The 26,666-nt window shown below is 45.1% G+C and overlaps 1 protein-coding gene and 1 long non-coding RNA gene across 5 annotated transcripts in view; one reads left to right on the plus strand and one right to left on the minus strand.

Annotated features, from left to right (window-relative positions):
* Positions 1–136: 136 nt before the first annotated feature.
* On the plus strand, positions 137–22,338 carry LOC308462747. Of its 2 annotated transcripts, XR_013979303.1 has the most exons (5): positions 137–337; positions 2,072–2,235; positions 12,590–12,626; positions 18,372–18,425; positions 22,204–22,338. It is a non-coding gene; the product is annotated as an uncharacterized lncRNA (long non-coding RNA). The 2 variants fall into 2 exon arrangements; XR_013979304.1 differs by lacking the exon at positions 12,590–12,626.
* The window catches only part of ADAMTS17 (ADAM metallopeptidase with thrombospondin type 1 motif 17), a 174,729-nt gene continuing 160,735 nt past the window's right edge, over positions 12,673–26,666 (minus strand). For 2 of the 3 annotated variants that reach the window (XM_080980306.1, XM_080980307.1), the window contains 2 exons: positions 22,157–22,334; positions 14,673–19,037 (listed from right to left, as the gene is read on the minus strand). In XM_080980306.1, the coding sequence (XP_080836432.1) occupies positions 18,886–19,037; positions 22,157–22,334 (330 nt within the window). In that variant the 3' untranslated portion in view covers positions 14,673–18,885. Of the gene's footprint in view, positions 14,272–14,672; positions 19,038–22,156; positions 22,335–26,666 lie in introns of those variants that run through there. The other variant, XR_013979206.1, reaches the window with a different exon arrangement.

Consider the following 26,666-nt stretch of genomic DNA (forward strand, 5'->3'; position numbering starts at 1 on the left):
TGGCCCAGGAAAGGCGGGCAAGAGCAGCGCCGCAGCCAATCGCCTGCTAGAACGGGCAGGGCTTGGGCTTGGTGGGCGGAGGCGGGCGTAGAGCAGTTCCTTGAAGTCAAGTTCGGCGGAGAGGTCAGCGCAGGAACATGCCTCAGGAGGCGGAGGAGGGAAGCGCGCGTTGGCCTTAAAGGAACAGCAGCTCTGTTTTTTAACCCCCTTCTTTCTTTGCTCCCCATAGATATTGGAAGGTGTGGGGAAAGGCAGTTCTCTAGCAGCAGTAGTAGGGGGCTGAGCTTGCTGGGGCCTCGTATGAAGGCCGCTTCATAATTGCTGTCAAGAATATGAAGTAATTGTTGCAGCCAGATTCCTAGGAACAGGGGATGCAGCCTTGTTTATTTACTGCATTTTTATACCACCCTCTCCTCCAAAGATGGGACATGGGTGGTGCTGTGGGTTAAACCACAGAGCCTAGGACTTGCTGATGAGAAGGTTGGCGGTTCGAATCCCCGCGATGGGGTGAGCTCCCGTTGCTTGGTCCCTGCTCCTGCCAACCTAGCAGTTCGAAAGCACGTCAAAGTGCAAGTAGATAAATAGGTACCACTCTGGCGGGAAGGTAAACGCCGTTTCTGTGCGCTGATCTGGTTTCGCCATGCTTAGTCATGCTGGCCACACAACCCGGAAAAACTGTCTGTGAACAAATGCCGGCTTCCTTGGCCTGTAAAGCGAGATGAGCGCTGCAACCCCAGAGTCGGTAAGGGATCCCTTTACCTTTACCTCCTCCAAAGAGTTCAAGGGGATGCCCTTGTTTTTCCTCCCCTTCCTCGTTTTAGCCTCACAACAACCCTGCGGGGTAGGTAAGGCTGGGGGACAGCGACTGGACGAGGTCACGCAGGTCTGAACCCCCAGGGTCTTTCCAAGCCCTAGGCCTAAAATCAGCTTAGTAAATTTGCAACAAGACTGTAAAATAGCCCAGTATCATTCTTTCCATATTGCTGGTGGAAGGCTGGGGATTTGAACCCAGAGCTCCTAGGTCGTAGGCCAGCACTCTAACCACTACACTGCACTGGCTCTCAAGTCAGGATAACTTTGCATCAATGAAGACAAGGAGGACTTTGCTTAGACCTGCAATTCCTGTTGCATGCACCTAGACACAGAAAATGTTTCCAACTTAATTTTGTTCCTTGCTTTCTATTTTGTGGCATATGTTTGATACAGTACAGACTCCGCTAACCCAGAAATAGTACCTCGGGTTAAGAACTTTGCTTCAGGATGAGAACAGAAAACGCGCGGCAGCAGGGGAGGCCCCATTAGCTAAAGTGGTGCTTCAGGTTAAGAATAATTTCAGGTTAAGAATGGACTTCCAGAATGAATTAAGTATGTAACCAGAGGTACCACTGTACACGTTTACTATGTTCTTCCAGCTTGTCTCTGGTATAAACTGTGCCAGCTCTAGCCAGGGAATGGCTCTCCTTTTTCCAAGAGCTGCGTGTGAGATTTCTGCTTCTCGCACGCAATCCATGCAAGCAATAATTTTCACATACCTCCCTTTGTACACACATTCTTGAGTTCTTGTAGGGGAACTCCAAGCCCCAGGCCCCATAAACCCTCTGGGAGCCCCTGGTTCTGCTGGTGAGCTTCTGAAGAGACATCTGCTTGGCCACTGTGAGAATGGAGTGCTGGTCTAATGGGCCCTTGGCTTGGTACAGCTGGGTTCTCCTTGGCCTCTGCCATTGTTGGACCATGCAATTGGCCAGGCTATTAGGAGTCTTTTGCTGATCAAAAGAACAATTCAGGTTTTAGCAGCAGACTTCAGACACAGAGCTGGAGAACAACACCCTGTTGTTTTGGAACTGATTGTGCATCACCCATGGCTTTGGTCTGGATCAAACAATATGGCATGCATTAGACCAGCCTTTGCCAACCCAGTGCCCTCCAGATGTTCTGGATCCCAACTGGGTCTGCGTGCTGTCTGGGGCTAATGGGAGTTGTAATCCAAAACATCTGGATGACACCAGGTTGGCAAAGGATTAAATAGGCTTTCCTGTCTTTCGTCTCTTGAAATCTTTCTTTTTTTAAATAGAGCAACATTCATGGGCAAGGCGCTTAAACGTGCAAGTTGAAAGATCTTTGCCTCAAAGACCTTGCAATCTAACCTTCTACACAGGGGATATGTGTGTTCCTCCTCAGTGAATTAATTCCAGCTATTGCAACATCACTGCCTGGGGAGAAGCTGATTTGAGCGAGGTATGTAAATTTGGCGCCTGTCTGTTTACCTTGGCTCTTTCTTTCTTTCTTTCTTTCTTTCTTTCTTTCTTTCTTTCTTTCTTTCACAGAGTTTTAATAAGATGTTCCTTGGATGGAGAATGTTTGTATGTGACAAAACTACTGACAGCCTCACATGTGTTATCACATGTGTGTGATTTTGGGCCAAAGCAGGCATGACTCTTAATTAAACAAACTTGGGACTCAGTTTGTTTTGGGACCCAAGTTTTTTTTAATTTTTTATTTATTATTATTATTATTATTATTATTATTATTATTATTATTTTCATTAGATTTCATTTCATCAGTTGCTTTTTACAATAAAAAGTCTCAAAACAACTTGACAAAAATACAATACAATACGATATGTGACTTTTCAGACTAAACCTTTAGTGCAGATGCACTGTGGAGCACATCTTCCCTCAAAATTAGACAGGCATAGTTTTCATCCTATTCTAACACCTTAAAAAAATTACTCAGGCCTTACTAGATGAGCAAGTCTATTCAGTGATAGAAACTTGTCTCCATTTTTTGGAACCTTATATTACCTGCTTTGTTGTATGATATTCTATTATACTTCTAAACGTTTAGCAGTTTATCAGTATTTAAAACAAACAAAAACATAATTGTCATGAGGATGAAGCAGGATAACTCTATGTGAAAGGTAGACAAATCTGTCAATCTCTGTTTCTCTTTGTTTCTCACTTTTCCAATATTTAATTCAGTTCTCCACATTTCCACATCACTTTGCTGCTATTGCTTTTTAAGTCCACATGGAAAAGGCACCAGCATTTTAGTGCAAATTTCTCCTAATATACACATTCTTGTGTGCAATTTTGCGTAATATTCACAAAACAATTTCCCATTGTATAATGCATTTTTGTATGCTGTTTTCACTTGTATGCACACTTTACCCTGGTAAATTATTTTTTGCACACTTTACTTGACTAAAGAACTGCCTTGCAAAATTTGAAGTGTGAATTTTGAAGGATGGCTGCATTTTGGTTCGTGTATTATTCTGGAAAGTACAAATTAAGTGGGCTTGCCTTTAAATCCAAACTGAGTCAGATTTGTCCTGCCTCCTTATATATAACTGCTATAATGATAATTCTCCAGAGTCCTAGACTGGACTTCCCTTTGTTTTGCATATATCATTCTAAAAACACTTGGGTGTTCTCTAGCCAAGGCTCAGGCTGCAGCTGTTCAAATTGGCATCCAACTTGAAAGCTTTGTCCAGTACTTGCACAATTAGATATTGCAACCCATAAATTGTTTGAGCGATTATTACCTTCGACGTGATTCCTAATCTGGGATTAATAAAAAGCGGAGCCTAGTGAGATGGCAGGTTGTCTTTTTCATCATAGTTGGCCATGTGGGAATCCCTCTTAACGAGATCAATGGCAAAGAGTCAAGGCATTTTCAGAACTCAAAGGTGGCCAGTGAAAGGGAGGTCTTTTTATAATCCTTTTGTGCTGGTAACCTCTGGCACTTAGCGTATGTGTGTGTTTTTTTTTTTGCAATTTTTAATATTTTGCTTTGTCTAATGCTGTGTTTCCCAAACTTGGGTCTCCAGCTGCTTTTGGACTACAATTCCCATCATCCCTTGCTAGCTAGGGATGGTGGGAGTTGTATTCCAAAAACAGCTGGAGGCCCACATTTGGGAAACACTGGTCTAATGGGACAACAGGTTAGCTTTAGTGAAGGACAACAGGCTTGCCATCTCTTGCTGCATTTAGAAGAACGTATGAAGTTTCCTTATACCAAGTTAGCATTGTCTACACCAGGGGTAGCCAATGTGGTGGAAGCCTCCAGATGTCATTGGACTACAACTCCCATCAGTCCGAGATACCATAACCAAATGATCAGGGCTGATGGAAATTGCAGTCCAACAGCATCTGGAGGTCACCACATTGGCTATCAACAGAGGTCTTTCCCAGCCCTACCTGATGCCAGGGATTGGACTTGGGGCCTTGTGCAAGCAAACCAGATACACCCTACCCATGTCCTCTTCCTTGTATTTCTTTATATATAGTTGGATATTCTACAGCACTCATATTAAAGGATGGATAGTAATCTTGAGGTCAGGAATGGAATGGAGAGCCTGAGGCCCTCTGGGTGTTGCTGGGAGTTGAAGTGCAAGATTCATGGCAGATGAGGCTATGAATGACTACTAGCCAACGGGGGCTATGTTCTACTTCCATTGCTGGAGGAATGCCATTAGATGGGTATCACAAGTGCACTGCTGCTCACACGTCCTGCTTGCTGACCCGTCAAGGACACGGACTCTGCAATCATCACCTGAGGCCCTTCTTTGGGTGCCTCCTCCATGAAGAACGGGCCTTTTCTGCAGTGGCTCCCTGTTTGTGGAAATGCTCTCCTCAGGGAGGTTCAGCTGTCGCCTTCATTGTACACTTTTAGACACCAGGCGAAAATGTTCCTCTTCAACCAGGCCTTTAGCTGATTGACAGCCTATGACATAGACTCTATGTCATTTTAAGTGGAGTTTCTTGTTTCGTTTATTTTTGTTCTTGTTTTTATTGTGCACCTTGTGGTTTTATTCTGTATTTTTATGTTACGAACAACCCTGAAATCTGTGGATGAAGGGCAGTATACAAATTTAATTAATAATAATAATAACAACAACAACCAAATATTAAATGTTTACATTTAATATTTGGTTGTTGTTATTATTAACAACTAACTTAGATATGATGCATTTCATGTTGTTAAAACAGAAAGATAAGTTTAGGCTTGATAAGGAAGTAAGGGTTGCATTTTTAAAATCGCCCCCTTGAGAACAGAATAGGAGGGGGAAATACAAACACTTCCCCCATGGCTTCAAAATTCTGGAATTTTTACATCTCATCCCACTCAGTGCTTCTGGGTTGTTTAGTCGTTTAGTTGTGTCCGATTCTTCGTGACCCCATGGACCAGAGCACGCCAGGCACTCCTGTCTTCCACTGCCTCCCGCAGTTTGGTCAGACTCATGTTTGTAGCTTCGAGAACACTGTCCAGCCATCTCGTCCTCTGTCGTGCCCTTCTCCTTGTGTCCTCCATCTTTCCCAACATCAGGGTCTTTTCCAGGGAGTCTTCTCTTCTCATGAGGTGGCCAAAGTATTGAAGCCTCAGCTTCATGATCTGTCCTTCCAGTGACCACTCAGGGCTGATTTCCTTAAGAATGGATGTGTTTGATCTTCTTGCAGTCCATGGGACTCTCAAGAGTCTCCTCCAGCACCATAATTCAAAAGCATCAATTCTTCGGCGATCAGCCTTCTTTATGGTCCAGCTCTCACTTCCATACATCACTACTGGGAAAACCATGGCTTTAACTATACGGACCTTTGTTGGCAAGGTGATGTCTCTGCTTTTTAAGATGCTGTCTAGGTTTGCCATCGCCTTTCTCCCAAGGAGCAGGCGTCTCTTAATTTCGTGACTGCTGTCACCATCTGCAGTGATCATGGAGCCCAAGAAAGTAAAATCTCTCACTGCCTCCATTTCTTCCCCTTCTATTTGCCAGGAGGTGATGGGCCCAGTAGCCATGATCTTCGTTTTTTTGATGTTGAGCTTCAGACCGTATTTTGCGCTCTCCTCTTTCACCCTCATTAAAAGGTTCTTTAATGCTTCTGGGTACAATAGTTATTTGCCTTATTTGCTAACACGTTATTTAAGGCATAAAGTTTGGCAAAGTATTGGTTGTGATTCCAGTTCACTTCCATGTTTGTGATGTGTATATAACTTGATAAGTATCCTTTATTTTCTTTTTGACAAGTGTCCTTTATCTCAAGGGAAAATTTCCCTCAAGCAAGGTGCAAATTTTCCCTCAGGATGAAAATGTTGAAGGAGCAATTTAACAATTAGTCAGCAGGTGATGCTGTTGCCATAGATTATAACAAAATGTCTCCTCACAAGCTCCTTGTGAATGTAATAAGCCCTGTTTTCCGCTATATATTCTGGTCATAAGTTGGTACAGCGTCTGCTGAGGAGACGAAATAGGGTCAGGCTGGATCTGTGTAATTAGGGGCCACAAGAAAAGATGCCTGTGTGGTGCTCAGACAGAGTCTGAGGCCAGGAAATACCTAATCCTCACCCCAAATGGGAGTGTTGGCAGAGGTGGTTCTACCATTCGCTGAAGAAGGCTGCGAAGGGACAAGATTTTGGAAGTCAAGAGCTTTGTGTGCCACAAAGCCTGTCCTTGGGGCTGGCCCTACCATTAGGTGGGTTTGTTTATTTATTTTACAACTTCATATACCATTAAATGCCAAAATAGGGTTCTAAGAAGTCTGAGGCAGCATATGCTGGAAGCGGTGGTGCCAGCCTCCTGGCTGATTTCCCTGACCTCGCCATCTCCAAATCCCCCTCAGGGCCCAAACTCGAAACTTGTGGCAGTAGAGCGCATGATTTGCATGCATAGAATCCCCATGCTCAGTCCCCAGCATCACCAGGTTAGGCTGTGGAAAGTCAACAGCAATTCCACACGCAGCTTACGCAGGAAAAGGAATGACTGAAGGAGCTGCCTGCCTCGAAGCACTCTCTATTTCTTTGGCAACAAATTGCCCCTTGTTTTTGTAACAAAAGGGTGTGTGTAGTAGATTTGCCTACGTAAGGTTGTTGGCTTAGCAAAAGAAATGGGTCTGACCATTTTAGCAGGCATCTTCTTCTCCAAACCCCAGTCTTACAACTACTGAATCATATGGTTGGTAGTGATCCTGGGAATAATTTAGCCCAACCTCAGTTCTGCAATGCTATTTTATGATAGTTTAGTGATGTTAGTTTTGCTGATCTGTAGCCTGCCTTAGATCTATGTTCCGGATAGGGTATGGGTAGGGCAGTGGCATGCAGTGAATTTTTTCTTAGGGGTACAGTTATTGGCAGAGACGCCAGCTTGCAAGGGTGATGTTGGGGACATCATGTGTGTCCCCAATCATAGAGTTGAAAGAGACCACAAGGGCCATCGAGTCCAACCCCCTGCCAAGCAGGAAACAATGTTATCCTGACATTGTGTGTGAGAGCATCATGCCTCCCTAAGCTGGACAGGATGCTAGAGCCCTTTTGCCTCCTTCCCAAATCTGGTGGACTTTGGGAAGGTGGCTCTTGGACCTTGCTGAAGTATTGCGCCTCCATCCCTAAGCCAGGCAGATGATTCCTAGGCTTTGGGAAGGAGGCACCAGGATTTAATATTTTAATACTCTAATTTATGGGGAACATTTAGGAGACTAGCCTAGTCTCCTGCCAGCACACCACTGGGTATGGGGAACTTTTGGCCATCCAGGTGTTGCTGAACTACAGCAAGTATGAACCTCAGCAAGTATGGCCAATGATCAGGGCTGATGGGAATTGTAGTTCAGCAACATCTGGAGGGCTAAAGGTTCCCTGAACCTGTTCTACAGAGAAGCAGGGAAGAGATGTAACAAGCAGGAAATAAAATAATTAACAATAAAGCATTAAAAATGTGGGAGGTGATGATAAATAAACCTACATGTGTGTGCACATATCATTAGTCCTGTTTTGTTGGAACCTTCAGTTATACTGTCAATAATAATTTGATTATTTGAGACCAAACATCGCAAAATGAGAGATTAGGATGGTTGCCATGTGACCAAATGCAAGTTATCTCATAAGTATGCTTGTCTCTGTTCAAAGAAGTGTAGCTAACGGGCAGTGATGTATTGTCCATATTAAAATCAAGGAATGGGGAAGTAGTCATGCAACTGGTTTTTGAGATGCAACTGGTTTTCCCTCCCTCCCTCCGTCCCCCGACTTCTCTTCTGAGAGAAGTATGGCATTGCAGTCAGATTACAGAGCCTGAAGTTTGGAGGGAAGCTGCAGTGGGCACTTCCAGAAGGAGACTTCAGAGGACCCAAGAGCATTTGGGAAATTTGCTGTGATATGTCGCTGCTAGATAAAAAGAGGAATGAGGCGGCTCTGGCATCTCAACAAAAGGATTTCTAACAGCAGAGCTGAGGGAAATCTCTGCTCGGGTCACCAGAGAGCTGCTGTTCATCAGCACTGGGTTAGGCTGGTTGGAGCAATGGTCTTGACTGAGTATAAGGCAGCTTTGCAAGGCACAGCATGTATTAATTACCCTCAAAGTTGAATAATTACTGCTGGTGCAACTGGTGACTGCAATTATTCATGGAAAAGAAAGTAGACTTGTCTTGGATGCACCTTATGCGTTTTTGCCAAGGAGAAACGTGTGGGGAAGCAAATGAATTTGCAGGCTGTAAAACAGCAAGCGAGCGAGAGAGAAATGGCTGAAGTTTTGTTAACCACCTGTGCATTTTTTTAGGTCATGGAGCAAGTCTGTTGGACAGAGTGCTTCTGTCCCGCCAGCAGCTTCCACTCTCCATCTGAGAGCTGGAGGAAATTCCTGGAGTCCCATGATATAGACATGTGCGTGGCTCAAGAAAATGCAGGCGGAGCTGGGCCAAGTGACAGCTCGCACTCCAGCTTTGCTGCCTGCATAACAAATGCCTTCTAAAGAAAACTGGAAAGTCTCCTCCAAGTAAATTTGTCTGGCAAAGGTTAGGACCCAGTATTAATGTAGGTTGTCTAGCTACTAGATTTCTTGTTTCTGACTTAACTGTCTATGGGTAACAGACCTTTTTACAGGATCTCTACTGAAGTCATTGGCTTTTAATAATAATGTTGTTGCTGTTGTTGTCAGTCGATCAGTTAAACTTATACCCCTCTTACTCCTTCCTCTCCAAATAATCCAGGGCATTAAACACACAAAAGATAAAACAATAAAAACATCTAAAGACAATTCCACTACAGATACAACCTTCAAAAGGCTTAGTGAAAGAGGAAGGTCTGTGGTAGGTGCCAAAAAGACAACAGAGATGGTGCTTGTCTAATATTAAAAGTGCTATTTGAAGCAGCCGCCCCCTTCTCCTTTAAATGAAGCGGGGGTGCTTCAAACAGTGCTTTTGCGAAGCGCCTTAAGGCAGCCCCTGCACTCAACATCTCAGTTGAAATGGGAGTGTGGGGAGTGCTTTACATCACTTCTCAAAAGTGCTGTTTGAAGCAGCTTGTACACTTCTCTTGCCCCCTCTCAGGAGAAACGCATGAACTGTTTTAAACAGCGCTTTTGAGAAGTGATTTAATCTCCACTCATCAGTCGATGAGCAGGGATTGCCTTGACTACACAACACGGTTCTCTGCTTAGAACATGGCACACAGCCAACACAGGATTAAATCCTGGTCTCCCAGACCTCATCAGGGCAGATGGGCATGCTTTGAGGATAATGGCTTTGTGGACCAAACTAGATTCACTGATGGGCCAAGATTAGCCTCCAGCCTGGAGGTTCTCCACCCCTGGTCTACCCTGACTGGCAACTACTCTGCAGGGTTTCGGGCAGAGAGTGTCTCCCAGCCCAACCTGGAGATGGCAGGGATTGAACCTGGGACTTACTACTGGCAAAGCAGGTGGTCTATCACCAAGCCACAGCTCTTCCCCCAGTGGGTTGTTTGACTTGTTGGCCACAAGGGGAACTTGTGGTTTTGGATCACACTCTCAAAACTAAAATGCCAGCATCTTTTTTTTATTTTTTTTTATTTTTTTTTTGCCAGCCCCACAGATTTTGTGTACATTTTTGTCTTCAGGTAAAAAAACCTTGATTGATTCATCTACCCAAGGGAGCGGTTCTAAAGAGCTTTAGACTTAAGGGTTTTTGTTTTGTTTTTAAGGAGGCTGGTAATGCTCAGCTGCATTTCTGGGGATTGAAATGAGAAGGTGTTCCATTATCTGGATTGCTGGAAAGGAATTCCCATCCAGAGAAAACCTCTTAATGTACAAACAGTCAGACTGGCTTGCTGGTAAACTCTCAAGAGACTGGTAAAGCCGTCAGCTTCTTTGAAGACTTGAGAGAGAGTGGAGGGAACAGGTGGACTCCGATGACTGGGGAACGATTGCTATGCTCTAAAAAGTAAAACAAAAAACAAAAAACCCGAGCCGCCCTTGGATTCTTATTCAGGCACTGTTTTTTGAAGCACTGTAATGGTCTGGTTTTGCCTGTCCCTGATGAACTCAATAGAAGACTGTTCCAAAGGGAGCTGGAAGCACGGGGCTCTTGTCCCTTGGAAATCATCCGATCCTATGCTGGTTGTACCTGCCAGACCCACTGTAGATGCAGCTCAAAATTACAGGAGGGCGTTTATTGGCAGAAGTCTCCAATGCCTCCAGCCAAACCTATTACAGCATTAATTCTCACCCTCCCACCTTAATGCAATGCCTCTTGGCTTCCTAGGGAGCCCCCACAGGCCTTCTGTTGTTTAGGGAGTTCAACAATTACAATCTCATCTGGCTCCTGCGCATGATGGACTCTTCCAAGGCTAATGATGTGTTAATAGAGAGCGACCTTTGGACAAGGCCTGTTGTGTTTTGCTGCTGTTTTATAGCCTCGATGGGAGGCTGCCTCAGTTAGTACCTCGGATACCTCCAAGAACAGGAAGCCTTCTTGTGCTGGGAAGGCAGCATTGGACTGAGGAATGGTTGTTATTCTTATTATTATTACTATTAAAATTTGTATACCGCTCTTCATCCAAAGATCACAGGGCGGTTCACAACATAAAAATACAAAATGATGCATAATTCAAAAACCATAAACAAATCAATAGTCCCTCCTCCCACAAACATATTGAAAAGGTCATAGAATGTTTAGTCAGCCAAAGCCCTGGTTATCGAGAAACATTTTTGCCTGGCACCTAAGGATATGAAATGAAGGGGCCAGGCAAGCCTTCCTGGGGAAAGCATTCCACAAAGGGGGAGCCACCACAGAAGAGGTTCTCATGTTGCCACCCTCTGGAACTCTCATGGAGGGAGCTTATGAAAAAGGCCCTCAGATGAAGATGGCAGGGTCTGGGAAAGTTCATATGGAGAGAGGAGTTCCTTGAGATATTGCAGTCCTGATCCGTTTAAGGATTTATAGGTTGAAACTAGCACTTTGAATTGAGCCTGGAAACTAACTGGCAGCCAGTGCAGTCAGGCTAGGATTGGTGCAATATGCTCAGACTATTTTGTGTAGGTGAGATGGGGCACTGGGGCAGGCTTCCCTTTGCCAACCAAAGGTGCAAAAAGGGTGGCTTCCTCAAGAGGAGGAAGAATTCTAGCAGTTGTGGTGGAAGGCCAGATGAACAGCTCACTTCTTCCACTGATGGTCTCTGGCTGCTGCTACCTCCAAGAGCAAAGCAGTAGTTCTCCAGCAGTGAAGTTTGTCAATGTACCGTGGAGCTTATAGCCAGCTAAGCTTCTAGGGCTGCCTTTGATGGGCTGATTTGGCACTTGTACCCTGTTCCCTGGTGCTGTGGGTTAAACCACAGAGCCTAGGGCTTGTCGATCAGAAGGTCGGTGGTTCGAATCCCTGCAACGGGGTGAGCTCCCATTGCTCGGTCCCTGCTCCTGCCAACCTAGCAGTTCGAAAGCACCTCAAAGTGCAAGTAGATAAATAGGTACTGCTCCGGTGGGAAGGTAAACAGTGTTTCCGTGTGCTGCTCTGGTTCGCCAGAAGTGGCTTAGTCCTGCTGGCCACATGACCCGGAAGCTGTACGCCGGCTCCCTTGGCCAATAAAGCGAGATGAGCGCCGCAACCCCAGAGTCGGCCACGACTGGACCTAATAGTCAGGGGTCCCTTTACCTTTTACCCTGTTCCCACGTAGCCTCTCCAGTGGTCTGTTTTGTCTCCGAGTGTTGACACTTGATGCTCAGTTGGTAACTAAAGTTTTGAGTACATACGGTTTGATTGCAGCATTGGGTTTGTGGGAGAAGAGTCGTCTCCAGTCTCTCTTGGCCTGAGCAGTAATATTGTTCAGGGTGTTGCCACTCCCCATGCCCCACTTTCGGTCCAGCTCTGGCTGTTACAAGGGCCTTGCAGCTGTGCCAGCACTAACATTCTTCACTGTGTTTTCCTGCCTCAATAAAAGTACAGGGAGCTACCTAAAACAAGCCAGGCCAATAGTCCCTCCAGCTCTGTATTGTCTATGCTGACTGGCAGAGGCTCTCCAGCATTTCATGCAGAGGGTCTCTCCCAGCCCTACTTGGAGATGCCAGGGATTGAACCTGAGACCTTCTGCATGCAAAGCAGATGCTCTAACCACTAATGTGCAGAGCACACTGGCTTGAGTCTGTGGGGCAGTTGGCAACTGACTCCCTGGGCAAATTGAGCCCCATCATAACAATTACAGTGGAACCTCAAGTTGCGGGTGTAATCCGTCCTGGAGGCACGTCCGCAACTCGAAGCGTTCGCATCCAGAAGCGCCGCGTCTGCACGTGCCGCGATTTAGTGCTTCTGTGCATGCACGAGCGTCAAAACCCAGAAGTAACTTGTTCCGCTACTTCCAGGTTGCCGCGAGACAACCTGAAGCGGACGCAACATGAGGTATGACTGTAGAGAGGGGCTAGGACCCAGAGGAAGTGATTTCATTTCCTGATATTCCGGTGGGGCTGCAGCAGTCAAAGGGCCATTTAGTCCATGCTTTTTCAGATGCTGCCAATGATGACACATAACACATCATGTTCCATTGGCTTGTGTGGGTTATGGATTCTGCAGCCTTAATTGTGGCTGCCCATGAGGCCACTGCTAAATACAATTTTGGCCTGCTGGAAATGCAGTTGAACTGACTCGCTCTGCACAAGAGAAAGCAAGTATGAGTTTAGGATCATGGTGCCAACAGAGCAAGCTATCCAGAAGCAACTCAGGTCTGCACGATACAGGTAAAAGCAAGACTTGCAATTATTATGGAAAAAATACATTTATTATTGTTGTTATTGCTGCTGTTATTATCTTATACACGTTGAACCTTTAAAAAAAATCCCCAAATTGGAATGATCTCTTTTAATTTACAATTTGTTGCATTATGCTTTACTGGAATTATTATTATTATTATTATTTGTTTACAGCACCAGAGTAGGGTGGGGCAAGGAATTAGAAATATTACCAATGGCTACAGTTCATATGGAAATTAATTACTGGGAAATATATCTATATCTATATACACACACACATTTTTGCACTTGGTATTGAAAAACGTAACACGGTATTATTACCTTGCATTAGAATAAAATATCAGTATCCAACTGCAAAGGTGTTTGTTTGTTTTAAAAAATCATATAGACAAAAGACAAAAAGATAGCACCATATGATAGTGAGAATCTACACTCTGTATGTGACAACTTGTGCAATTACAAATGTACAGTACTTAAAAGCAGCACATAGAAAATGGATTTTAGACAATGGGATTCCTACCCTTGTAATCCAAGAGGGCTTGGGCTCAAAGGGAGCAAACCAAAGGCGTTGCTGTAGCTACACTGAAACCAACAGGTTACTTACTACACAGTAAGTACAGATGAAGAAGCCACAGCCACTGTATATTCTGGCTGCGGGTGCTTGATGTGGCATTGATGCTCCTCATGCACCCATGTTAATTGCAGTGTACACACAACATCGCTGGCGTCAAAATGGCAGCCTGTATTCCCCATTTAATCTGGGTTTTCCTTTTCCTAAGAAAGCTTGGTAAATTAAAAAACAACAACACGAAAGCAGGTTGCATCCAGTGTAGGATTAAAGTCACTTACTGGCATACTTGCTGCACTGATGGAAGATTGTTGTGCAAGGAAAAACACAATGACATGACAAAAGATCTGTGCGTTTAATGGGGAGATGGGCAATAGGACTGGTTTAGAAGACGGAAGGTGAAAAAGAAAATGTTGTGAACTTCAGCCTTGCTTCAGATCTTGCAATGGCCCGCCAGACTTTTTCAAAACCAAATTTTATTTGAACAAACCCTTGCACCATCTCAGCAACCGTTTTGGAAACTGCCCTCAATTTCAAGCACTTAATTCACTGTACAGCAGGGATGGTGGGAACCCATGGCCAGGGGTGCCAACTTGAATAAAATACTGGGGGGGCAGGTAAGCCTCACCCTGCATAATCTATCACATGACACAGCACACACAAACCATTTGAACAGCAATGCTCTTCAACTAAGCCCCTCTAATATTTTATTGGAGGGGACTGAAGGGGCCTCAACCACTAGGAGTTGGCTTCCATGCCCGTGGCACTCTAGATGGTGCTAGACTCAATTGCTCATCTTTCCTGCCTGTTAGGCATGCTGGGCTGGGACTGGTGGAAATTACAGAGTCCAACTGCACTGGGAAAACCACAAGTCCTCCATCCCTGCTATACAGCATAAGTGTAAGAGTGGCATGTTGGGTCAAAGGAAGACCTAGCCTAGCGTTCTGTTTCCAGTGATCCTCCAAGAAGGCACACCATCTGTGCCTTGAAGGGGCTACCCTTTCCATGTTGTTTATCCCTAGCACAAAATATTTAGAGGTACACTGCTTCTGTGTACAGAGGCTCCATTAGCAATTGTTGCTAGCGCCAATTAGGCCCTAGCTCCCATGGATTTGTCTACACCCTTTAAAAAAAAAAGCCATCTAAACTAATTCTCAGTCATACAACCCAGTCTCTGTATCTGCAAGGCTGGCATTTCATAGTGCAAGGCAAAAGATACCTTCAGCATGCAGGATCATGGCTCTTTTGATTGCAGCCTAAGCCATGATGCTGTGAACTAGCTGATGAGGTCTGGCTATTCAGACCAGTGCCAAAGTGATGGAAATGTGTTGAAGCTTCTCTGCCAGTCCTCCTAGCACAAAGGCCGGCCTGCTACCCACTCCACCCCAAACAAGACTTTTTCACAGCACAGAACTGCTGGGTTGGGGTCTGAAAGGAACCCTGGCACAGCACTGGCACTCTGTAGGGTACAGGCAGGCTATCAGCCTGGGATGGGCCTGATCTCACAGAGCAGAAGCAGAACGAGGATGGGATGATCATTTTACTAGAAGCATCTGACCAGGCCTTAGTATGTTGGTTTGGTTTGTTCATGAACAGTTTCCTAGATGTAGCCATAACATCTAGGAGACACCAGCAAAGAGGCCTGAAATGCAGTCTGAAGGTCTTTCTATGATTGATTTTGAGGAGGAGAATAAGGAACACTATAAAGACATAACACAGGCGAAAGGCACTACTACAAACACCAAGTGAATTCAACAAGATAAACTGGATTGGATAATTAGTAGCTACACTGTACAGAAATCTGATAAATTCCAGAGAAAGTTGGGCAAATTTTTATTTTTATTTTTTGTGGGGTGGTGGAATATATTACCTTTATTACCTATTCCTCGTCTCGGAAGCTCACAGAGTAGTGGAAGTCAGGTTGTTTTATTGTAACCTCACAACAACCCTGTTTAGGTTGACTTCCCCAAGACCACCAAGTGAGATTCCAGGCTGAGGAGGGATTTGAACCCAAGTCTCCCAGTAAAGTGCAGTCCTAAGCATGTTTATTCAGAAGTAACTCCTAGCGAGTTCCTACCACAGTCACTCACCAATGAGACTTGTGTACACCATCAATCAGCCAATGTCCAATTGGTCCCAATCCAACACAAACTCTCTGGATTAGATCTGAGGTCAGCTCCCATAAGCTAGACAAGAAACAAAGGGTTGTAGCCAATGTTAGCCTACCTCAGAGGAAGCCCACTGAAAGTAATGTGCCTAAGTTAGTTATCATGTCTATTCATTTCAGTGGGTGTACTCTTGAGTAGGTCTAGCAATGGATCCAATCCAAAATGTGTAAGCATTCCCCATCTTGGGGAAGTTTTAGACTACAACTTCCATCAGCCCCAGTCAGCACAGTCATATGATGCTGGGGAGTGATAGGAGCACAGCTGATGGGAGTTGTAGTCAAAAACAACAGGAGGGTAGGCAGTTGGGGAAGGATGTACTAGGCTCACCACCAAGACTACACAGTGTCTTTGCATATGGCTGCCAAGTCATTGTTGCAGCCCTGCCTGTAAATATATGTATAAAGAATAAAGAACCACAGAACCCTGCCCCACAAACAACCTGATAATACAGAAGCAGGCTAGCACCAATGGAGCTCAGCGAGTGAATAAGCTCCTTTTGACCCAAACATTCCCATTGCCTTGAGAAGGGTTAGAAGCTGGTCCTGAATTTTTGAGCACCATTATCTTTATTTCCATCTTGATAAGATCCCAGGTCCGTACTCTGGAAAACCCAGTTCATTGTCCGACATCTGCCATGCCTGAGGGGTTTTTTTAAAAACCAATTTGTGTAGTAGATTGATTTCAATGTCTTTTCATAGGATGAACTTTTTTAAAAAACAAAAACAAAATGCACGTCTGACTGCACATCCAGGGATCTTTGTGAGTTCTGATTTCAACTCGGGGCCATTTCTGTATTAGGGGTGTCAGAATGTCCTAATATGAACTTGGCCTTCCAGTCAACAGAGTTGCAGAGGACAGAGTGGCTTCATGGAGCAGAGCCTCCCATTTGCTACCTACTTGTCACCATAGCGAAGGTGTTGAGGTGGAGATTCACAGCTTAATCTTCAGCACTGTGGCTGGAGATGCAAACATCTGACCTGAATGCACTTTGTTTAACAGAGCATGTTTAAATCAGCACACCCATGGAAGCGGCAATGCTTCTCTCAGCACTGCTTGCCATAGAGCCTGTGAAAGGTAACGTCTGAGTTGCATCGGTCTTCCACAGCAACCCTCAGAAATTACATTTCTACTCCATTTTATTTCTTTGGAGAGGGAGAAAAGATTCCCACCACTGAATGCAGGAGTGGCTGGGGTGGTGGGGTGGAGCTGTCCTCCCAGCAGTGGTGTCGCTGCTGCTTATCTGAACAGTGTGAGGGCTGGTGGGGTGGGACAGCAGCAAGGTTCAGCACCCCAGTATGAGAACCTGACTGGCTGTACTGGTGATGCTGTGCTGGGTCCTTCCTGCAGCCCTGTCCTGTCTCTGTACCATCCAGGTGAGCTGTAACATCAATGCTGCTGTTGGGAGGGCAGCTCTGTGGCACTACCCCACTGGTCCAGATCGGAAACGATAAATGATGTCCAAACCGGAGTGTGGGTGTGGAAGAAGAGAAACAGGGATATGCCTTCTGCCCAGGAAAAGTAAGGATTCTCTCCCAAAATAAAAGAGCTGAGAAGATTTAACCCCTCTTCCTGCTAACCCCTGTCCCCGAAATTCAAGACATCAATTCTAATACTGTGATCACTGCACAGATGTCCGGACTCTTTGCAAAATAATAGGCAGCAGAGGAATGGGAACCTGTGGTTTTCCAGATGTTACTGGACTAAAGCTCTTACCTTCCCTGACCACCAGCCCTGATGACTGAGACTGATAGAGATTGGAGTCCAACAACCTCCAGAGAGCCACAGGTTCCCCATGCCAGACATAAAAACTTGCTTTCAGTCCTTAGTGCTGACCCTTCCACTGAAATTTCTGTGCCACATGTGGAGGTTCATTATGCAGCTGCAGTGGTGGATTCAGTGGGCCAGGCATGTTTTTATGCAGCTCAGCTGGGCTACTGAAACTGGTCTGATGGAAAACTTCACGATTGAACTTGATGTACCACTGTAGAGTTATGAAGCATTTTGAGTTGAACTGGGTCTCCTGGGATCATTACAGTCGTCTTCTATTTATGTATTGCAACACTGGATAAATAAAGCACCTTAATAAAAAAACAAAACAAGGCAAAAGAGAATATATGTTGGCAGAGAGGAAGCGGAATGTCAGCCCTTGATTCGTTTTTCTTCTTCTTTTCACTCCTTTAAAATTATACTCAGTGGAATGCTGGCAGCAGCTGTGGCGAGCTTTCTGCAGAGATTTCAGATGCGTTCATCCACTGCTGTTTGGCTTTCAGGAGCTTTTCTAGCAATGCCTCTTTTTTTTAAAAAAAATTAAGCATTTCATTAATGGTTCTTGCTTTCAAGCCACCCGGCCTCCGCCCGCACTTTCGGGCTGGGAATGGAACGTAGAAGCCAAAGGCTGAAGCATTAAGTAATGTCTCTATCTACACTGAGTTATTTGCCAGAGGCTTACCCTGTTGAGGTACATGTAACTTTAGTCAATTTAATCACTTTTCAAATCTTTTCCTTTTTTTTTTTTAAGTAAAGGAAAATGGTAGCAAGCCATCCAGTGGCTGGAAATAATCTATATATTACTGGGGGGCGGGGGGAAGTCGCAACGTCAAAACATCATAAAAATCTCTAGGATTGGCTTTGAGACGAATTTTTCTTTCTTTCTCTTTTTCAGTCGTGGATTGCTTTGGTTCATCCGGTCTGCAAAAGGAGTTTCAAGTCCTATTAGGTAAGCGTTGGAATCCACCAAGTCTGAGTGGCTTGCTGAAGATCTGGTAGGCAGCTTACCCTCAAGCTTGCAACTTTTCCTGGCTGCACTGGGCCAAGGTCCATCTATTCAAGCTTTTTGACATTTTAACAGTGGCCAGCCAGGTGCCGCTGGTGCCCGGTGGAAATGGCCATCCCCTGTTGTTGGTCACCAGCACCTGGCATTCAGAGGTAGACTGCCTCTGTGCATTTGGGGGGGGGGTTTCCATTTTGCTGTCATGGCTGTTTAGCTATCGACAGACCTATCCCCTCCCCCCCATGAATTTTGTCTAATCCTTAAAAGAAAAAGAAAAAAAAGCCATCTAAGCTAAGTGGCTATTGCCACTATCTTGTGGCAGGCAGTTCCATAAGTTAATGACACATTTTGTATGAAGCAGTACATAGGAGCTGTAATACCCTAAAGGAGCAAAAGGCAGGTGTCATTAACTTTTCAGTTGCATCTTGCTTGCATAGAAGTCTCTGCAGGTCTGGCAACAGCGCTGATACCACCTCATGTCCTGGCAGAGATTTTTCTCCCGAATCACGCGACAGTATACCATCCACTGGTCACCTGTGCACTTGTAGGTCAGGGCAGCTTTTAGAATATAATGTGGGGTGGGAAGAAGAGAGAGAAAAAAAAGATAGAAAAAGTTTTCTGGGGAAGGGGCTGGGATCACAGGGAAAGGTTTACACAACCCACAATACTCTGTGTTTATGAACATATAAAAACTGCCTTATCTGGAGCCCAGACAATTAGCTCATCTAGCCTGGTATTCTGACTGGCAGCGGTTTTTGAGGATTTCCTCCCAGTCCTCTTACCCTTAGGTAGGCAAACTAAGGCCCAGGGGCCAGATCCGGCCTAATCGCCTTCTAAATCCGGCCCGTGGACGGTCTGGGAATCAGCGTGTTTTTACATGAGTAGAATGTGTGCTTTTATTTAAAATGCATCTGGGAGTTATTTGTGGGGCATAAGAATTCGTTCATTGTTTTTTTCAAAATATAGTCTGGCCCCCCACAAGGTCTGAGGGACAGTGGACCAGCCCTCTGCTGAAAAAGTTTGCTGACCCCTGCTCTTACCCAAAGTCATTTTAACTGGGGACTGAACTATCGGCCGTGTTTTCCCTGTGTGGTTAAATTAATTTCAAACACATCACCTGAATAAACTTTACAACAAACTTGGAAGGCAGGCCAGAATGATCAAGGCTCTGGAGCGTGGACGCCCCCTGCATGCACTAGCGCTAACAGTCATGCAGAGGAATAGCTAGGGACAGCTGATCCATTCTGTATCTCTTATTTGTCCCAGTCTTAAGTTCAGTTGTTGACATCTGTTTGAGATTTATTTATTTATTTTTAAAAGAACCCTCATGGAAATTTGTCAGTATTTTACTGTGGCATTTTCCTCGTTGTACACATTCTTGTAAAGCAACTTTCCCTAATATAATGCATTTTTTTTCATAATTTTCATTGCCATGTGCATTTTTGAACACATTACAGGGGTACCTCGGTTTTCGAACGTCTCCGTTCATGAACATTTTGGTTTTCGAATGCCGTAAATGCTTTGGTTTTCGAGCATGCTTCGGAAGTCGAACATGCCACGCGGCTTCCACTGAGTGCAAGATTCTGAGGCCTGGCTGTCGGCTATTGAGTTTTCAGTTTTCAAACGTTTCAGAACTCAAGCGGTCTTCCGGATTATGTTCGAAAACCGAGGTACCACTGTACAGTACTTGATTGGAGAAGTGCACGGCAAAATTAGGAGAATTGTGAATTTTGAAGGATGGGAGCGTTCTGTTCTCATCTTGTTATGGAAAGAGAAAATTAGGTAGATTTGCCTTTAAATACCAACTGGATCACATTTCTCCTCCATCCGCACCTGGTCACCCTGAAGCTTGCCTAAGGCTGCCTAGTAAGTCATAGCTGCTGGGAAACTTGAACCACTTCATAATCATAATAATAATAATTTATTATTTATACCCCGCCCATCTGGCTGGGCTTCCCCGGCCACTCTGGGCGGCTTCCAAAAGAATATTAAAATACTATAATACATCAAACATTAAAAGCTTCCCGAAACAGGGCTGCCTTCAGATGTCTTCTAAAAGCCTGGTAGTTGTTGTTCTCTTTGACATCTGGTGGGAGGGTGTTCCACAGGGTGTTCATGCAGGCCCCATGCTGCTGCCACAGCTCTCATGAAATATACAGAGTCTAAGGTTGGGAGAGTCTGAAGCTGCTCCTCCACCAGTCCTTTCCACCACCCCTACTGGTGCCAGGTGAACATAGAGGCTCACTTTACTGATCTGGGAGGAAGGTGGTGGCACAGATCAGCGATGCAGGAGGTGCCCTGGCTGAATCTCTTCTCAGAGCTTTATAATATACAGCAGGTGTGGGAGATCTTTGGCCCTGCAGGTGTTGCTGAATGACGTTCTCCTATCACTCCTGGCCATCAGCCATGCTTGCTAGGGCTGATGGGAGTTGTAGTCCAGCAACTTCTAGAGAGGCAAAGGTTCCTCACTCCTGATATGCACACATGAGCACCATGAAAGACCTGGCAAACTAGGGTGGGTGTTTACTTCAGTACTTGACTTCCTGTGAATCTCCATTTTCACGTGTGTGTGCTTTGTTTTTTAAACAGAAGTTTGTAGCCCTCACAATTAGCAGGCACGTTTAAAAATGTTTGTTCAGAGCACTGTATACCCAGGGACCTCCCACTTATCATACATGGGAAATATTTGAAGTGGACATTTTCCAAATTAAGGCCAAATGTTTCCTTCTCACAGAAGAGGGAATCCACATGTGTCAGGAGGATCAACTAGACGAAAGCTTTCCTCCTGGGAGTAGTAGTGATTTCAGGGGTGGGGTGTTTCATCAGGACTTCAGTGGAAGAAAGGAAAGATATGAACCTTCACCCCCCCTTGCCTGTGGCTTCCAGTCTGGTTCCCCCACCCTTCCATGGACATTGTTTGGGAAGGGGGAACCCCTAGACATGTTAATTGCATTTAATCAAGGCCGAACAGTGACATCAGGCAGGCATCTTTTTTTGAAGGTTCTGAATAGCCACTTTCAAATGCTTTTAAAAGGCTACTTTTATTATTTTTGTAAACTGCTTTGAGGTTTTATTACAATCAAGTGGTACATATATACACGTGAAATAAAATAAATATATAAATATACTTGGTGTGGCTGAATAAGTCTATCCAGACATGTAGAAGCTATCCCAGTATTTTAATGTGGTTTTAGCTTATAGCGGATTTTAATTATTTTTGAATGCTTTAAATATTTGTTTTTAACTGGGATTTTTTTTTTTACTGATAATTTTAGTGTTGTTTCCCCCCTTTTTTGCAAACTGCTTTGAGGTTTTATTATAATCAAGTGGCATATAAATATTGTAAAATAAAAAAATAACTAAAATAAACTTGACGTTACAGAACAAGCCGTTATTGAATCTCCTGCTGCTTTTGTTCACTTTTAAGGTGGGTTGGGGGCTCCAGTCAGAGTAATGCTGGTGGGACAGAGATGGGATTGATCAGAATAGTATCAGTAGGGGAGGGTGCAGTTTTCCCAATCAAAATGTCCCATCCTCTGAGGTGCTTTAAACCCTGCTGCGCAAATCTGCCGAGCCATACCTGTTCTGACACTCTACACATCAACACAAAGTTGTTGGAGAATGGTCGCTAGCTTCAGAGTTTGTTTCTTTAGGGTGACAAATGTAGCCATACTTACCAAGTCTTGGTGAGGTAATTGTGTTCACATTGATCTTCTCGTTACAGGCCTCTTGGTGACACTGCCGGTAGGCTGCAGGCTTGGAGAGGACAGGGCATTCGTTGCCATGGCGACCCGTGACCTTGTGCATGCACTGTACCACGCGGGACTGAAGGCCTTTCCCACAAGTTGAGGAGCACTGGAGAAGAGAAGGTGACCTTGGTGAATTGTATATAACAGGCGGAAGGCCCAAGAAGACAGCGGAGAGGCTCTTGGGATGACATCAGATGATGCCCAATTTGGCTTTGACAATCCCTGGAAAGTAATGCAGTTAGTTGATGCTCAAACCGCAATATTTTTGGACAGCTTCCCTCAGTGGCGTAGCGTGGGGGGTGCCAGGGGGGCCGGCCGCACCGGGCGCAACATGGGCGGGGGGCGCGCTCGCACTAGCAGCTCTCTGCCCCTACTAAAATCCACGGGTTAGGGAGCCCGCGCTCGCTCGGCTTGGCGAGGAGGTCGCGGAAGGGGGAGAGCGAAGCCTTCTGCCGCGGGCAAAAAAAGGAGAGGAAGCCGGGTGGGCGGGCGGGCGGGCTGGCTGGCGGGGGTCTGGCTGCGCCTGCTGCTGCCGGTGCAGGGCAAGGCAAGCAGAGCGAGGAGGAGAGAGAGGGGAAGGGGGGGGAAGCAGCTAGGAAATGCTGCGGTGTGGAGGAGGAATCAATTAAGGAGAGAAAGCGAAAAGCCTTGGAGAAAGGGAAAAAAGGAAAGAAAAGAGGCAGCTCCAGGAGAGCGCGGGGGAAAGAGAAGCCTCGCTGTTGCTGCTGCTGCTGCTTGGGAGAGTAAATTACTGTACTTGCCTTGCCCCGGGTTAGGGGGCGCAAATTATTTGCCTTGCCCCGGGTTAGGGGGCGCAAATTACTTGCCTTGCCCTGGGTGCTGATAACCCACGCTACGCCGCTGGCTTCCCTTTAAAGAAGGTTGTGCAATTGAGCTCTGCTGGCTAACCCTGTCCCTCAGGAGTCTTCCAGTCTCTGTTCATGACAGGGCCCACACCACAGGAAGAGGAGGAGGAGGAAACAACCCTTTGAGACAAGGGGAGAAGCTATTGTGGCAGTTCAGAGACAACAAAGAGGCTCCAGTCCAGTCTGTGAGGTGGGGTGGAGTGGAAGACCACTGGAAATCAGGAACGGGGCCTCTGGTCAGAACTGGTGCATCCTGCACTTTTTAACATGTTTCAGTCATCTGCACACTATGAAAACAAATTTGCAATGTCTTTTACACAGGCACACATACATCAATGTGAGTGACTTCAACATCTTTTATTGTGAAATGTGAAGAAAGTTCTCTCCCTGCCAAGTTGTTTCTAATCTAATAAACATAATATGTTATATTTTCCCATGCAAATGGGGAAAGTGACTCAGCTGCCTTCCTTGCACCACCAGGAAAGTGCAAATCCCCCCGACCAGGTTGCTGTTCTGATAGTTCCACTCAACTTGCAGCTAACAGCAGCAGAAACGAATTGAAGCGACATAGGATTTGGCTGTTAACTCTCACTTTTCTGCATTGACCCTGTTGCATTAAACACCTACTGCGATATACATTGTACCTCCCTTGCCAACACATGATGCATGTATGCTCTCCATTGTTGCTGTTCTTGATCTCTCCATTTCCTGATATGTAGGTTGGAAGTCTAACATTACTAAATATAACCATATCCTCACACTTGGGGATAGGTCCATATAAATCTATCTGGGTGGTCCTTTCAACACAAACAGACAGACCTGGTTTCTCGACAATGCCCAGCCCTTCTCACAGCTATTCCCAGCTTCAAAAGGGTTTGAAAGCATTAACACACGTTTGCATGATCCTGCCATGAAGCCTGCAAAAGATCTATTGCAGCCTGTAGTCAGTGGAAGAGTCACAATTATGCCCCCACACCATGTCATATGTGGGATACGAATTTACCTGTTGCTTTACTAGTATCTCTCATGTTTATGAAGATTTTATCAAATCAAAATGGATGCATGTTTGTGTGGAGAGACACATACACACCACTCGGGGGTCTGTATCGCAAACGGCAAATGTTTACCTGCCTCTACATTTATGTGTCTGCATCTATGAGCCCACAGAGAGGGCAAAGATTCAAGGTTTCCTCCGCCTTTTCCACAATTTCTGCCAGCTCTGCTTCTCAGTACACAAAGAACCACCAAGTGTGTGTGTTTTTTCTCTTTCCTTGCCTTGAGCTTAGTTTGATTGCTTCTCCTGGGAAACCAAGATCATCACCTAGGCTATGCAATTAGTCTTTTCAGTGCCAGGAAGACAGACTTTAACATCTATCTTGAACTGCCTTGGTTTGGCAGCTAAGGAGACATCTGGCTTATTTTAGGGATGGGGGTGGGAATCAGCTTTCCAGGAAACAGGGAATACAGAAAAGTGTACACATGAGGGATTCTTGCACACATGGCATTGTACTTTGGGAACAGCGAGGGTGCTAAGGGCAGAAAATGTTGATAATGCTGTAATTTGTACCAAAAATGTTAAATCCTATACAGCCTGACTGGGAGAGAAGTCTCACTGATTTCACTGGGAGATAATTTTGATGTCCTGGTCCAGATATATAGTTCAACAGTGCACCAGTTGAACCTGTAAGATGTGGTGGTGGAAATGTATGTTTGAATGGTCCCCATCAAAAGAAGAAATCCCCGAACATATAAAATAAGAATGGTAAGGAGCAGACTTGACTAGAGCTCTTCTCCCTGCTAGGTTAATATCCATTTTTTTAAAAAAAACTTAAAGAATAATTTCATCAGACATGTTAAAAAATTCTATTGGCTGCTTCATATAGACATGCATGTTCATATTGATGTCTCACGTGGCTGATGTTTGATTCAGAGAATCAGCAAGTTGAAGAGGAGCATACATGGCATCTAGACTAATCAAGCAAATCCAAATCCCCATCAGATGCCAGTCCAATTTCTGCTGGAAGACCCCAGTGAGAGAGAGCCCACTACCACTCTAGATCAGCCTTTCCTCAACCTTGGGGCCCTAGATGATTTTGGACTACAACTCTCACCATTCTTAGCTAGCAGGACCAGTGGTCTGGGATGTTCAGAGTTGTAGTCCAATAACATCTGGGGTCCCAAGGTTGAAAGCCTGCTCTTCTAGACCATTGCTTTCATTGACAAACTGCTCTTACCATCAGAAGGTTTCTCTAAACATTCAACTGCAAATTGCATTAGCTCCACCTTTTTGCAGTCACATTACACTGCTGACACATATTCAGCTTGTGCTGAACTATAATATTCTGCAGTAGCTAAGCCAGATATTCCCTACCTCCCTATACCTGTACTTTCTTTTTCTTTTTTTAAAGAGGGTTGTAGCCAAATGCTTTACAGAAATCAAGATAAATTATGTCCACAGCAGTCCAACAATCTACTACACTAGTAATCCAATTTTTAAAAATGAGGTAAGATTAGTCTGGCAGGATGTATATATGCCTGTTTCTAACCCATTGGCTGTAGGTATGACTTGTATGGGCCTTCTACTTAAAGATTAAAGATTTGCAACTGGCATTGGATGCTGGGGTAGATATATATTGGGAAAACTCTTGTTTGGAGTAGGTAGGTATCAGATGGTGTGAAGTGGTATGTCTGCTCACCCTCTTGGTGTGGTGGCATCGCGGGATGGCAAAGGCTCCTCCAAAAGCCCCGACAAGGGTGGCTCAGGATCAATGCTCAGTCCAGATGGGCAGCAGGGGCGTAAGCCTGCAGCGTCTATCATGAGCCAGATCCAAACCTGCACCCAGGATTGGCAAATGGGGGTGCAGGGTTGGATACGGGCTGGGCCAGGGGGCAGAGCTGATGGAACAGGAAGGCTTCCCTCAGATCCAGTGATTTAGCTGTGACGAAGCATAAAACTGCCCCCCTGTCCCTTCTCAACCAACTATCCTACTCTTTTTAAAGGCTGAAATAAAAGTAGACTTGAACGTAGCAGATAGATTTCCAGTAAATCATTCACTGACAGAACATGGCTGTAGTTTCATAACCTAAAATGAAGGATTGTATCCTGAAAGGATGATTTGCAAAATCAACGTCCTGCATGCCCATGCCATTAATTTGGACTAAAGCTTCCAGCATTAATCAGTACATGATACATTTTTTTCATAAACATTCAATCAACTCCAACAACTACTTTTAGTATCATAAATTCAGAACTACTGGAACATAGACAATGGGCAGGATCTGGGTCAGTTTATATGGGGAGAGGAGGTCCTTGAGGTATTGCAGTCCTGACCTGTTTAAGGCTATATGGCTCAAAACCAGCACTTGGAATTGGGTCCAGAAACTAATAGGTAGTTGGTGCAATTGGACCAGGATTGGTGTCATATGCCCTGGTGAGCAACCTGACTGCTGATTTCTGTGCCAGCTGAAGTTTCTGAACAGTCTTCAGAGGCAGCCCCACGTATAACATGTTGCGGTAATCTAACCTAGACGTTACCAGAGCTTGAGCAACAGAGGTTGGGCCACCAATCAAA

This window comes from Podarcis pityusensis (genome assembly GCF_964106645.2).
Source record: "Podarcis pityusensis genome assembly, chromosome: 14".
In the NCBI taxonomy this organism is placed as follows: domain Eukaryota; kingdom Metazoa; phylum Chordata; class Lepidosauria; order Squamata; family Lacertidae; genus Podarcis; species Podarcis pityusensis.